The sequence below is a fragment of the Pseudophryne corroboree genome, chromosome 9 (assembly GCF_028390025.1).
Source record: "Pseudophryne corroboree isolate aPseCor3 chromosome 9, aPseCor3.hap2, whole genome shotgun sequence".
Lineage (NCBI taxonomy): Eukaryota > Metazoa > Chordata > Amphibia > Anura > Myobatrachidae > Pseudophryne > Pseudophryne corroboree.
The window spans coordinates 282023175-282038143 of record NC_086452.1 but is presented as its reverse complement, the minus strand read 5'-3'; the positions used below and the strand labels follow the sequence as shown (position 1 = coordinate 282038143).

Here is a 14969-nt window from a genome sequence, read left to right as displayed (position 1 = left end):
ATTTTGGGTCAACGGGATAACTTTCATATGTCTTATGATTTTCCAGTGTCTGCTATGTTGCATTCTGACGATTCCATGCCAGACCTCACGGAACACGATGAGGGTGAGGAGGGCGAAGTGGAGTCAGATGGCGAGGATGTTAACAGTTCCGGCATTGATGATCTCATCAGAGCGGTACGTCAGTCTTTAAGGTTTCCTGAAGCTGAGCAGCCTCTCACAAATGATCAGGTCGTATTTACTAAACGACGGAAGACGCCAATAAGTTTTCCTGTGTCGGATTCTCTGAATCAGATGTTAGTAGAAACACGACAGACTCCAGATAAACGGTTTTCTATACCTCGCAGATTTAAGTCTAGTTATCCGTTTCCAGACTCGGTAACGTGTACATGGGAGAATCCACCAATAGTTGATTCGTCAGTGTCCAAGCTTACCAAGAAATTAACCATACCAGTGCCAGCAGCTACTACGCTTAAAGATCCTTCAGATCGCAAGATAGAAACTATGCTAAAATCCATGTATGTAGCAGCAGGTGTGATGCTAAGACCTGGATTGGTTGGCATTTGGGTCACTAAGGCGCTCATAATATGGCTTACAGAACTCAAATCTGCTTTACATGACGAAAACCTGATAATTCTTGTAAATCAAATGATTGAGGCTGTAGAGTATCTCTGTACAGCGTCTACTGACGTCTGTCAGCTCACTTCTCGTATTTCATCGTCGCTAGTTACGGCACGAAGAGCACTCTACCTGCGTACTTATCAGGCGGAGGCAGAGGTCAAACGAAGTATAGAGGCGTTGCCTTACGATGGAAAGAAGTTGTTTGGTCCAGAATTGGACGCATGGATTGCGGAGGCTACGGGAGGTAAGTCGGTTTTCTTACCATTGCCTCCACCGGTTCCAAGAAGAAGGTACGCTGGACCTTCGTTCAAATCCTTTAGACCTCAGCCCTTTCGAGGACGTGGCAGAGGATCAGCCACGCCTGCTAGACGTGGTCGCGGATGTGGTTTCCATCAAACCAACACAACTCGCCAAGACGCTAAGGTTACCGACAAGCCAGTGGCATGACGGGCTACCAGGCCATCTCGGTTCTCCAATTGTGGGAGCACGTCTTCAGACGTTCCATGTGGCGTGGTTCCACACATCCGCGGATGGCTGGATCCACAATTTAGTGTTAAAAGGTTACAAAATAGAGTTCGACTGTCTTCCGCCTCTGCGGTTTTTCAAGACAGGATTGCCTCTGTCGGACGACAAGAGGACGGTTTTGCAAATTGCCATTCAGTCCCTACTGGATTCGGCAGTGTTGATTCCGGTCCCTGTACACCAACAGGGTCAGGGTTATTATTCAAGTCTGTTTGTGGTCCCGAAGCCGGATGGCTCAGTCAGACCAATATTGAACTTAAAGGGGCTCAATCAGTACGTAACTTACTACAGATTCAAGATGGAGTCTCTACGTTCGGTGATTGCGGGTTTAGAGGCAAAGGAATTTATGATTGCGCTAGACCTCAAGGATGCGTACTTACACATTCCAATTTGGCAGCCTCATCAGAAATTCTTACGATTTGCAATACGCCAGAACCATTACCAGTTTCAGGCTCTACCGTTTGGCCTGTCATCAGCGCCTCGGGTATTCACCAAAGTGATGTCTGTGATGATAGCTCACCTCAGATCCCTGGGAGTGACAATAGTTCCGTATTTAGACGATCTGCTCATCAAAGCTCCGTCTCAACAGATACTTCTCCAACATGCGCTGCTAACGTACAATGTACTGGTTCACCACGGTTGGATTGTCAACTTCAAGAAATCACATCTAATTCCGTCTCAACGCCTTCAGTTCCTAGGTATGATTCTCGATACGGTCAATCAAAGAGTTTACCTACCACAGCAGAAAGTACAAATTCTACGCCATCTAGTACAATTAGTGCTCAAGCCACGCACAGTGTCGGTACACTTGTGCATTCGCCTCTTAGGCACAATGGTGGCAGCTTTCGAGGCGCTTTAGTTCGGAAGATTTCACTCTCGTCCATTTCAACTGAATGTGCTTGCCCAGTGGTCGGGCTCGCATCTGCAGATTCACCACAGGGTGAGGTTGTCGCCAACAGCAAGAGTATCTCTGCTCTGGTGGCTCAAGGAACACAATTTGACCGCAGGAAGACGGTTCGGAGGTTGGAATTGGATAATTCTAACTACGGACGCCAGTCTCAGAGGTTGGGGAGCGGTAATTCAAAATTGTCAGCTCCAGGGTCTCTGGGCAGATCACGAGAAATTGCTGTCTATAAATGTTCTAGAACTCCGCGCAATTTACAATGCGCTACGACAAGCAGTGCACATGCTTCGCTCTCAGCCTGTCCAAGTGCAGTCGGACAATGCGACGGCGGTCGCATACATCAACAAACAAGGAGGAACGAGAAGCCGCATGGCAATGCGGGAAGTAGCTCGAATCCTCAATTGGGCGGAATGCCACCAGGTGATATTGTCGGCCGTGTTCATTCCGGGAGTGGACAACTGGGAAGCGGATTATCTCGGTCGTCGGGATTTTTATCCAGGCGAATGGGCATTAAATCCAGAAGTGTTTCACATGTTGGTTCAGCGATGGGGTTATCCTCAGGTGGACCTGATGGCGTCTCGACACAATCACCAGACATTCCAGTATGTGTCCAGAACAAGAGATCCAAAGGCAGTGGCGGTGGATGCTCTCACGGTCGAGTGGCCGTACAGTCTTGTGTATCTGTTTCCACCGTTTCCGTTGCTCCCTCTGGTGCTAAAACGAATCAAAAGAGAGTCGGTCACAGTCATACTAGTGGCGCCTCATTGGCCTCGGAGAGCTTGGTACTCGGATCTCCGAGGATTACTCGCAGACGATCCTTGGCCGCTCCCGCTACGTCCAGACCTGTTACAACAGGGTCCGTTCCTTTACCCCGATTTAGCGCGGCTGCGTTTGACGGGGTGGCTGTTGAGACCGCACTCTTAAAAAGAGAGGGCATCCCAGATTCAGTTATACCAACCATGTTACGAGCTAGGAAGCCGGTTACGGCAGCTCATTATTACAGAATATGGCGTGCCTATATAGGTTGGTGTGAAGTTCGGAAATTCCCGACATCTTTCAAGTTATCCCGTCTTTTGTTGTTTCTACAAACAGGGTTAGATGGAGGACTGCGTTTATCTACACTAAAGGTGCAGGTATCTGCTTTGTCAATTTACTTTCAAAGACGATTGGCTCTATTGCCGTCTATACGCACTTTTCTCCAAGGTGTCCTCAGAGTACAGCCTCCATTCATTCCACCTACAGCGCCATGGGACTTGAATCTGGTTTTAGAGTTCTTACAGTCTTCATATTTTGAACCCTTACAGCAAGTGGATATAAAGTTTCTCACTTGGAAAACAATTTTTCTCCTAGCCTCAGCTTCGGCAAGGCGTGTTTCAGATTTGGGTGCCTTGTCATGCAAGGCACCGTATTTGGTGTTTCATGATGACAGAGCGGAACTTCGAACGAATCCCGCCGCCTTACCAAAGGTAGTGTCATCTTTTCACATCAATCAACCAATAGTAGTTCCTGTGTTGACAGCACATTCTGGAACTCTGGATGTGGTACGCGCATTACGCGTTTATGTATCCCGAACGTCTTCAGTTCGTAAGACGGATACGTTATTTGTTCTCTATGATGCTGCCAAGATAGGTTGGCCAGCATCTAAACAAACTTTATCCAGATGGATAAAACTGACCATACGTCAGGCTTACCTTCATGCTAGGTTACAACCGCCTACGTCAGTAACCGCTCATTCCACACGTTCTGTGGGAACTTCATGGGCAGCTGGTCGTGGGGCTTCTACGACGCAGCTTTGCCGTGCGGCTACATGGTCTTCAGTGCACACGTTTGTGCGCTTTTACAAGTTTGATACGTTTGCGGCATCAGCATCTAGCTTTGGCCGCCTAGTGTTACAAGTGCCAAACAGCTCTCCCGCCCACGGGGGAAGCTTTGGTACGTCCCAAGAGTACTCCAGTGACCCCTAGTGGATGATCAAGAAAATAGGATTTTGGTACTTACCAGGTAAATCCTTTTCTTTGAATCCATAGGGGGCACTGGACGCCCACCCAGAGCAGTTTTACCTAGTTGTGGTTAGTTCGGAGGATCTTATGGTAACACACTTTCACCGACTGGTTCAAATTACAAGTGCTGGTTAGGGTGTCAACTGTTTAGTTGTCAGTAACGTTATGTGTTAACTTCGTTATTGTCAGTTATGTTATATGTAATACTCCATTGTCAACATCTCTGTAGTTCCTGTTCGGCTCAGTAAAAAACACTGAGAGGTGCTCGGGGATATGGAGGGGTGGAGTGTTCTAAATTTAAATATTCAGTGCTGTTCCTACGGAAGCCCGTCCATATCCCAAGAGTACTCCAGTGCCCCCTATGGATTCACAGAAAAGGATTTACCTGGTAAGTACCAAAATCCTATTATCGTTAATACAAAGCGGCAGAGTATCTCTGTAAAGCTTCTGCTGACGGCTGTTACCTCGATTCTCGCTGTTTAGCGTCACTAGTTTCAGCACGACAAGGTCAGAAGTTGTTTGATAAAATTTCAAACGTTCATACTTTGGTCCGGCGGTTAAAGTCTTTACAATCCAGTCTTTTCAAGGCTGTGGTTCAAGTCAAGACTTGTAACACCAGGGCGCTAAAGTCAACAAGACAGTGGCTGGACGACCTCTTAGGCCATCTCGAATTTCCAATTGTGGAAACGCGCCTTTACACATTTGCCGGGTTTCCAAACATCCACTCATGGATATATCCGCTATTTCAAGGTTAAAATACTGCCTCTGTCGGACGAAATTAAGAGTTTTGGCAGGTTGCCATTCAGTCTCTGCTGTTTTCAGCTGTTTTTATTTCCAGCCATGGTACACCAACAGAGTCAGGGCTACTTATTCCCCTCTGTTTGGCGTAACGAAACCAAAGGGCTCCGTCGCAGTCTCAATCACAGAGGGCTCCGTCGCAGTCTCAATCAGCAAGTTACTTACTGCAGTTTGGAAAATGGAATTTCTGCGGTTAGTAGTTGCATATTTGAAGCCACAAAATTTCATAATTGCGCTTGATCTTCAATACCCATACCGGTTTGGTCACCACATCACAGGTTCTAGAGTTTTGCAAAACGCCACAACCATTAACCATTTCATCTACCGGTTGGCTTCTTGTCAACGCCTCGGGTATTTACCAAAGAGATGTTGGTGGTGATAGCTCATCTCAGAGCCCTGCCAGTGACAATCGTTCCATACTTAGACGATCTGCTCATAAGAACTCTGTTTCACCAGAGGTTCTTCTTACTGCGCTACTAACGTACACCATGGTGGCAGGTCAAGTTCAAAAAGCGATCGCATCTAATTCCGTCTCAACGACTTCAATTCCTAGGTATGATTATAAATACGGTAAATCAAAGACATTTACCTACTACACCAGCAAATATACCAGCTAGTACAATTAGTGCAAAAGCCACGCACACTAGCGGTACATTGGTGTATTCGCCTATTAGGAACAATAATGTGGTTTCAAAGCGCTTTAGTTCGCTGGGCTTCTCTCGCGTTTCCCACAGGGGGGCAAGGGTGTATATGCTCTGGACGAGAGTCTCAGAGCTTGAGGAGTTGTAGTTAAAAAGCTCAGCGACAGGGGTTCTAAAACGGATCACGACAGATTGCTGTCTATAAACGGATCACGACAGATTGCTGTCTATAAATGTCCTGGAACTCCGTGCAATTTACAATGCACTACATGCTTCGTTTTCAGTCTGTCCAAGTACAGTCAGACAATGCAACGGGAGTTGCATATACAAGAAGCTGCATGGCAATGCGGCAGGTAGCTTGAATCCTCAATTGCCCAGAACACCATTAGGTGATGTTGTCCACAGGGTTCATTCCGGAAGTGGATATCTGTTAGACAGATGATCTCACCCGTCGGGATTTATATCCTGAAAACTGGGCATTCAATCCAGAGGTGTTTCATATGTGAGTCCACAAAAGGGGTTACCCTCAGGTATACATGATGGCATCTCGCCACAATTACAAACGCTCAGTATGTGTACAGAACGACAGATCACAAGGGCAGTGGCGGTGGAGTCTCTCACATTCGTGTGGTCATACAGCATCGTGTATCTGGCTCCACCATTTTCCGCTGCTCTCTCCGTTGCGAAAACGGATCATAAGACAGTTCGTCACAGTCATGCTAGTGATATCTCATGGGTTTCGGAGAGCTTGCTTCTCGAATCTCCAAGGAATACTGGCACACGATCTTGGTCCGCTCATAATACGTCCAACCTGTTACAACAGGGAACGTTCTTTTACCCCTAGTTACCTATGTACCTATTACCTATATACCGCGGCTGCGGTTGACGGGGTGGTGGTTCAGACCGCCCTCTTAAGAAAAGAGATAGGGCATTACAGTATCGGTTATACCAACCGCTCATTATTACAAAATTTCGTGTGTCTATATAGGTGGGTGGGAAGCTCGGAAGTTCCGACTTCATCTTTCAAGTTACCCGTATTCTGTTATTTTACACACGGGGTGGAATGGAAAACTGCATTTATCTGCACTAAGGGTGCAGGTATCTGTGTGGTCAATTTATTTTCAAAGACGTTTGACTCTATTGCGTCGGTACACACCTTTCTACAAGGTGTCATCAAAGTACAGCCTCCATTTAGCCCACCTACAGCGCCATGCGACTGGAAGCTGGGTTCACATTTCTTACAGTTTTCAATATTTGAACCCTTACAACAAATGGGGATTAAGTTTCTCACTTGGAAAACGTTTTTCTTCTAGCCTTCGCTTCGGCAAGGGTTTGTTTTCACATTTAGGTGCCTTGTATTCCAAGCCACCGTATTTGGGGTTTTCTCATAACAAAGCAGAACTTCGGACGAATCCCGATTTCTTATTTTTCCACATCAATAAACCAATAGTGGTTCCTGTGTTGACGGCACATTCTGGAATTCTGAATGTGGTACATTACGCGTCTATATGTCCGAACGTCTACAGTTCATAATACGGATACGTTGTTTGTTCTCTATGATGCTGCCAACTGCGGTTAGCCAGTTTCTCAGCAGACATTATCCAGTTGGATAAAAATGACTACAAGTCAGGCTTACTTTAAGGCTGTTACAGTCGCCTACGTCAGTAATAGCTCATCCCACAGGTTCTGTGGGAATGTCATGATCAGCTGGTCGTTAAGCGTCTACGACGCGGCTACATAGTCTTCAGTGCACACGTGTGTGCGCGTTTACACGTTATGAAACGGTTGCGGCATCAGCATCTAGCTTTGGCCGCCTACTGTTACAGGTGTCAAACAGCTCTCCCGCCCACGAGGGAAGCTTTGGTACGTCCCAAGAGTACTCCAGTGACCCCTAGTGGATGAAGAAGAAAATAGGATTTTGGTACTTACCAGGTAAATCCTTTTCTTTGAATCCATAGGGGGCACTGGACGCCCACCCAGAGCAGTTTTACCTGGGTTGTATTAAGCTCAGAGGAGCTTATGGTAACACATTTTACCTGGTTTGTATTAAGCTCAGAGGAGCTTATGGTAACACATTTTCACCGATTGGTTCAAATTATAAAGTTCTATCGGTTATGGGGTCAACTGTTTAGTTGACAGTAAAGTTATGGGTCAACTTTGTTGTTGTCCGTTATGTTATAGGATTTCTCCATTGTCAACCTCTCTATATAGTTCCTGTTCGCTCAGTAAAAAACACAGGTCGTACCCTGAGGTACTCTGGGATATGGAGGGGTGGAGAGTCCTAAATTTAAATATTCAGTGCCTTTGTTCTGCTACGCCGTCCATATCCCAAGAGTACTCCAGTGGATTCAAAGAAAAGGATTTACCTAGTAAGTACCAAAATCCTATTTTTGTTACTGAGGATTAGGGCTACCCTGAGGACTGGAGTTGAAAACCACTGATTGAGAACATAATAGTTTAAGATTGCTGTTACCATTTCTTTTGTGTTCAGTTTTTCAGATTAAGCATTTCCAAAGCCTTTATTCAACTTTACTACTTGTATGGGTTTTAAATGGTCTTACAGTATGCAGAATTTTCAGGGTGATTATTTTTATATTCATCTTTTTTTCTTTTTCTTTTTAGGTTGATTACAAAGCTGATGAGTGGCTGATGAAGAATATGGACCCACTTAATGATAATGTTGCCACACTACTTAATCAGTCATCTGATAAATTTGTGTCAGATCTTTGGAAAGATGGTGAGAAATACCAGAATATTTGCTTCCTGACTACCTTAAATCTTACATTTTGCATTTTATTCATCTTGTTAAATGTTAAAAATATATTCTATTCTGTTACAAGGTGGTGCATCAGCTAAACTTTGTTCTCTAAAGTAGTCTTTATTTCTGCAGAAATACAGATATGGACAAAACAATTATAAAGTTAAAAATACCTACTGTGTTAATATTTCCATGACATGGAGGTGTTCTGCATAAATTCACGAATGATGCAACAAATACCTGTAGTAATGCCAAAACGAAAATCTAAGTCTTGTGTAAAGCCTTTTTTTTTTTTTTATTTATTTTTTTAGATCACTATTCTGTCAGACCATATATAAAGTACACATATTTGGTATCCGTGTACTTGGAAGCTAGCCAAATTTCTAGGGTTGCATCTATGATCAAAACTACTTCTGAGAAGAGTTGCCACTCCAGTAATGGTCTATTGGTTAAGTTTACTCAAGAGGCAGGGCACTGCTCAGGGGGGACTTTCTTTTGCTACTTTCTCTATAGTATCCATGATCAGCAATCATTTATTTGTTGATGGGTTTGGATTTTTTTAATTTCCTTAGTGCCATATTTAAGGGTTATTCATACTTTCTCTTACGTCCTAGGGGATACTGGGAATCCATTTAGTACCATAAGTATAGAAGAGTCCACTAGGAGCCATGGGCACTTTAAAAATTTGAGAGTGTGGGCTGGCTCCTCCCTCTATGCCCCTCCTACCAGACTTAGTTTAGAAAATGTGAGCCTACCTGCTTCGTGGGACTTAGGAAGGGAAGGGGAGGGGGACGGCCCAACCTCTTTCAGGGTTAATGGTCCCATTTCCCGCTGACAGGACACTAGCTCCTGAGGGAACTATTCGCAAGCCCCACCACAGCGAGTGTATATATTTCCCACAGCACGCTGCCACCACTAATAGAGCCAGAAGAGTGGTGAGTACTAAGCTGGGGACCCGCTATTCATTATGGCGGCAAGAGGGTACGGAGACTCACGGCTTCTTAACGGGGCGGACTGCGTCTCCTGCTGTATAAGGACACAGACGCTGAACAACGGACACAGTACCCAGACTGGCAACAAAGCCATAAAAGGAGTCTGTCTCCATTTTATGCACTCAGTCTCAAACAGCCAGTATAAGAAAAAAGCGTTGAGGCCATGTGCCATTGAAGGGGCGGGGCGTCGCTATGAGCGGATCCAGCAGCTCACTAGCCCCATTTTCCCTCTGCAGCTGACAGACGCTGACTGACAGGGACATGCAGCTCCTCCGGAGAAACTCCAGATTACCTCAGCAGAACCAGGGAGTCATAGCACGGGGAAAGTGGTTATTAGTGTACGAAGTCCCTAATCTAGGTACTTTGTCTGCGACCCGGCTAAGCTTGGCATTAGCGATAAGGGTGCCGTGTGCTGGCTCCATACGGTGTCTCCATGGAAGGGCTCTTTGTGGGTTAATTGTGCATTTAACCTTTTCCTGTGTGTGCACAGTGTTCCTCTTCTCCAGGGGGTTCAATAGTGTGTGCTCAGTGTAGTGCACCTTCCCAGGCTAGTGGGGCAGAACCAGCATGGCTGGACTCCATTAGGGGAATGATTTCCAACATTTCTGCTAAATTGTCCCGCAATGAGAGAGACGTAATACTTAAGACCATCTATGACTGAGTTTATGAAAAGAGACTCTGTACCCAAACCAGCGTCTCCGTCCCCTGCCATTTGTCCGCAAAAAAACGTTCTTTGGCCCATATCCTGCAGTCTGACTCTGAGGGGTCAGATGTGGAGTAGGGTAGGTGGACTCTGTCACAGGGAATAGAGGCTCTCGTAGAGGTTATTGGAGAAGTTCTGCATATCCCTGATTAGGTGACAGAGGAGAGTGAGGAATCTTATTTTCTGCTGCGGGGTACACTGGGTTCTACAGGGAATAACATCAGGGTGTAGAGTAGGATCTTGATCTGAGGCACCAACAGGCTAAAAGCTTTGACTGTTCCCAGAATGCATAGTTCTGCCTCCTCTAACCCCTGCCTCCGTGTACAGGAGCTCAGTTTTGTAGTTTGTGCCATGCAGTGCAGGCAAACGACAGGTGGGCTGCTCCAGCAGCCCTCAATAGAGCTTTCTCAAGTGAAACTTGAAGACTTCAAGGGCTGCAGCAGAGACACTGTGAGTGTTAGATGTCAGTCAGACATCTCCTGCTGCAGCTCCATCACCTCCCCCAGCGGCGCTGTATACTCCTGCGCCCCGGTTGCCGGGTACTTACAGCGGAGGCTCCGGTTTGCTTCAGTCAGTTACACCCCACCGCAGCTCTCCAGGATCGCGTGGCCGCACTCAGGGAGGAAGTAAGAGGGTCCCCCAGTCGGGACCCGCTGGAAACCGCTGGCCGGTGGGAGGCGGGGCAGCACGCGCTGGCGTGGACACTTTGGCAGTACAGGGACCCCACTAGACCACCAGGGCAAGGGCACAGGTCGGTTTTACAAAAAAAAGTTTGCTACGTGGTCCGCAGTACACGGTGGTGAAGTTCATCAAGGGGATAAGTCAAGGGGATAAGGCTTTGACCTGTAACCCCTCCCCCTCCCCCAGCCCTAGGGCACCATTTAGAGTAAATGTTCCTTCCCTGGAGCTGGATATCTTTCACTCCCCTGTCAGCGTTTGGTCGCCATTTCTAGCAAGCTGAGCTGATCCTGGGACTGTTTGGGCAAATCCTCCTCTGTAAAGCCGCCTGCATGTCAGCGCTGTGCATTTTACAGGACACTTAAGTATTGTACATGTCTGCTGACAGTGTTAGTTAAGAAACAGTGCATTTAGTCAGGGTTATATAGTACACGTGCCCTGTGATATACATCCAGTCTTTACTGTGCTTTTGATATATCTATTGAGTGTATAGCTATACTTAGCAATACAGAGTAATACCATGCCATTGCAGTTTTCTCTAACGTCCTAAGTGGATGCTGGGGACTCCGTTAGGACCATGGGGAATAGCGGCTCCGCAGGAGACAGGGCACAAAAAGTAAAGCTTTAGGATCAGGTGGTGTGCACTGGCTCCTCCCCCTATGACCCTCCTCCAAGCCTCAGTTAGATTTTTGTGCCCGGCCGAGAAGGGTGCAATCTAGGTGGCTCTCCTAAAGAGCTGATTAGAAAAGTTTAGCTTAGGTTTTTTATTTTACAGTGAGTCCTGCTGGCAACAGGATCACTGCAACGAGGGACTTAGGGGAGAAGAAGTGAACTCACCTGCGTGCAGGATGGATTGGCTTCTTGGCTACTGGACATTAGCTCCAGAGGGACGATCACAGGTACAGCCTGGATGGTCACCGGAGCCTCGCCGCCGGCCCCCTTGCAGATGCTGAAACGAGAAGAGGTCCAGAATCGGCGGCAGAAGACTCCTCAGTCGTCTTAAGGTAGCGCACAGCACTGCAGCTGTGCGCCATTTTCCTCTCAGCACACTTCACACGGCAGTCACTGAGGGTGCAGGGCCCTGGGAGGCAAATGAAAACCTTTTTTGGCTAAAAATACCTCACATATAGCCTCCGGGGGCTATATGGAGATATTTAACCCCTGCCAGAATCCGTTAAGAGCGGGTGACGAGGCCGCCGAAAAAGGGGCGGGGCCTATCTCCTCAGCACACAGCGCCATTTTCCCTCACAGAAAGGCTGGAGGGAAGGCTCCCAGGCTCTCCCCTGCACTGCACTACAGAAACAGGGTTAAAACAGAGAGGGGGGGCACTAATTTGGCGTTAGAAATATATAAAAAAGATGCTATAAGGGAAAACACTTATATAAGGTTGTCCCTATATAATTATAGCGTTTTTGGTGTGTGCTGGCAAACTCTCCCTCTGTCTCTCCAAAGGGCTAGTAGGTCCTGTCCTCTATCAGAGCATTCCCTGTGTGTGTGCTGTGTGTCGGTACGTGTGTGTCGACATGTATGAGGACGATGTTGGTGAGGAGGCGGAGCAATTGCCTGTAATGGTGATGTCACTCTCTAGGGAGTCGACACCGGAATGGATGGCTTATTTAGGGAATTACGTGATAATGTCAACACGCGCCAAGGTCGGTTGACGACATGAGACGGCCGACAAACAATTAGTACCGGTCCAGACGTCTCAAAAACACCGTCAGGGGTTTTAAAACGCCCGTTTACTTTAGTCGGTCGACACAGACACAGACAGGGACACTGAATCCAGTGTCGACGGTGAATAAACAAACGTATTCCTTATTAGGGCCACACGTTAAGGGCAATGAAGGAGGTGTTACATATTTCTGATACTACAAGTACCACAAAAGAGGGTATTATGTGGGATGTGAAAAAACTACCGTAGTTTTTCCTGAATCAGATAAATTAAATGAAGTGTGTGATGATGCGTGGGTTCCCCCCGATAGAAAATATGGGCGGTATACCCTTTCCCGCCAGAAGTTAGGGCGCGTTGGGAAACACCCCTTAGGGTGGATAAGGCGCTCACACGCTTATCAGAACAAGTGGCGGTACCGTCTATAGATAGGGCCGTCCTCAAGGAGCCAGCTGACAGGAGGCTGGAAAAATATCATAAAAAGTATATACACACATACTGGTGTTATACTGCGACCAGCGATCGCCTCAGCCTGGATGTGCAGAGCTGGGGTGGCTTGGTCGGATTCCCTGACTAAAAATATTGATACCCTTGACAGGGACAGTATTTTATTGACTATAGAGCATTTAAAGGATGTATTTCTATATATGCGAGATGCACAGAGGGATATTTGCACTCTGGCATCAAGAGTAAGTGCGATGTCCATATCTGCCAGAAGATGTTTATGGACACGACAGTGGTCAGGTGATGCAGATTCCAAACGGCACAAAGGTGTATTGCCGTATAAAGGAAGAGGAGTTATTTGGGGTCGGTCCATAGGACCTGGTGGCCACGGCAACTGCTGGAAAATCCACCGTTTTTACCCTAAGTCACATCTCTGCAGAAAAAGACAGTCTTTTCAGCTTCAGTCCTTTCGTCCCTATAAGAGTCATATCTGCCCAGGGATAGAGGAAAGGGAAGAAGACTGCAGCAGGCAGCCCATTCCCAGGAACAGAAGCGTTCCACCGCTTCTGACAAGCTCTCAGCATGACGCTGAGACCGTACAGGACCCCTGGATCCTACAAGTAGTATCCCAGGGGTACAGTTTGGAATGTCGAGAAGTTTCCCCTGCGCAGGCTCCTGAAGTCTGCTTTACCAAGGTCTCCCTCCGACAAGGAGGCAGTATGGGAAAAAATTCACGAGCTGTATTCCCAGCAGGTGATAATTAAATTAACCCTCCTACAACAAGAAAAGGGGGTATTATTCCACACTATATTGTGGTACTGAAGCCAGAAGGCTAGGTGAGACCTATTCTAAATCTAAAAAAATTTGAACACTTACAAAGGTTCAAATCAAGATGGAGTCACTCAGAGCAGTGATAACGAACCGGGAAGAAGGGGACTATCTGGTGTCCCGAGACATCAGGGATGCTTACCTCCATGTCCCAAATTTGCCCTTATCACTAAGGGTACCTCAGGTTCGTGGTACAGAACTGTCACTATCCGTTTCAGACGCTGCCGTTTGGATTGTCTACGGCACCCCGGGTCTTTACCAAGGTAATGGCCGAAATGATGGTTCTTCTTCGAAGAAAAGGCGTCTTAATTATCCCTTACTTGGACGATCTCCTGATAAGGGCAAAGTCCAGGGAACAGTTGGAGGTCGGAGTAGCACTATCTCGGATACTGTTACAACAGCAGGGGTGGATTCTAAATATTCCAAAATCGCAGCTGATCCCGACAACAAGTCTCCTGTGCTTAGGGATGATTCTGGACACAGTCCAGAAAAAGGTGTTTCTCCCGGAAGAGAAAGCCAGGGAGTTATCCGAGCTAGTCAGGAACCTCCTAAAATCAGTGCATCATTGCACAAGGGCCATGGTAAAAAAAATGGTGACTTCCTTCGAAGCAATTCCAGTCGGCAGATTTCATGCAAGAACTTTTCAGTGGGATCTGCTTGACAAATGGTCCGGATCGCATCCTCAGATGCATCAGCGGATAACCCTATATCCAAGGACAAGGGTGTCTCTCCTGTGGTGGTTACAGAGTGCTCATCTTCTAGAGGGCCGCAGATTCGGCATTCAGTTTTGGATGTTGGTGACCACGGAGGCCAGCCCGAGAGGCTGGGGAGCTGTCACACAAGGAAAAAATTTCCAGGGAGTGTGATCAAGTCTGGAGATTTTTCTCCACATAAATATAGCGAAGGGTAAATTTATAATGCTCTAAGCTTAGCAAGACCTCTGCTTCAAGGTCAGCCGGTATTGATCCAGTGGGATAAAACATCACGGCAGTCGCCCACGTAAATAGACAGGGCGGCACAAGAAGCAGGAGGGCAGTGGCAAAAACTGCAAGGACTTTTCGCTGGGCGGAAAATCATGTGATAGCACTGTCAGCAGTGTTTCATTCCGGGAATGGAAACTGGGAAGCAGACTTCCTCAGTAGGCACGACCTCCACCCGGCAGAGTGGGAACTTCATGGGGAAGTTTTCCACATAATTGTAAACCGTTGGGAATTACCAAAGGTGGACATGATGGCGTCCCGTCTGAACAAAAAACGGGACAGGTATTGCGCCAGGTTAAGAGACCCTCGGGCAATAGCTGTGGACGTTCTGGTAACACCGTGGGTGTACCAGTCGGTGTATGTGTTCCATCCTCTGCTTTTCATACCTAAGGTACTGAGAATTATAAGACGTAGAGGAGTAAGAACTATACTCA

General features: G+C 46.9%; 1 protein-coding gene across 1 annotated transcript in view; it reads left to right on the top strand.

The window, feature by feature from the left end:
• MYH9 (myosin heavy chain 9) overlaps nucleotides 1-14969 on the top strand; it is an 889869-nt gene that overhangs the window by 307878 nt on the left and 567022 nt on the right. The window contains 1 exon segment of the mRNA XM_063940322.1: nucleotides 8106-8220. Within this exon segment, the coding sequence (XP_063796392.1) occupies nucleotides 8106-8220 (115 nt within the window).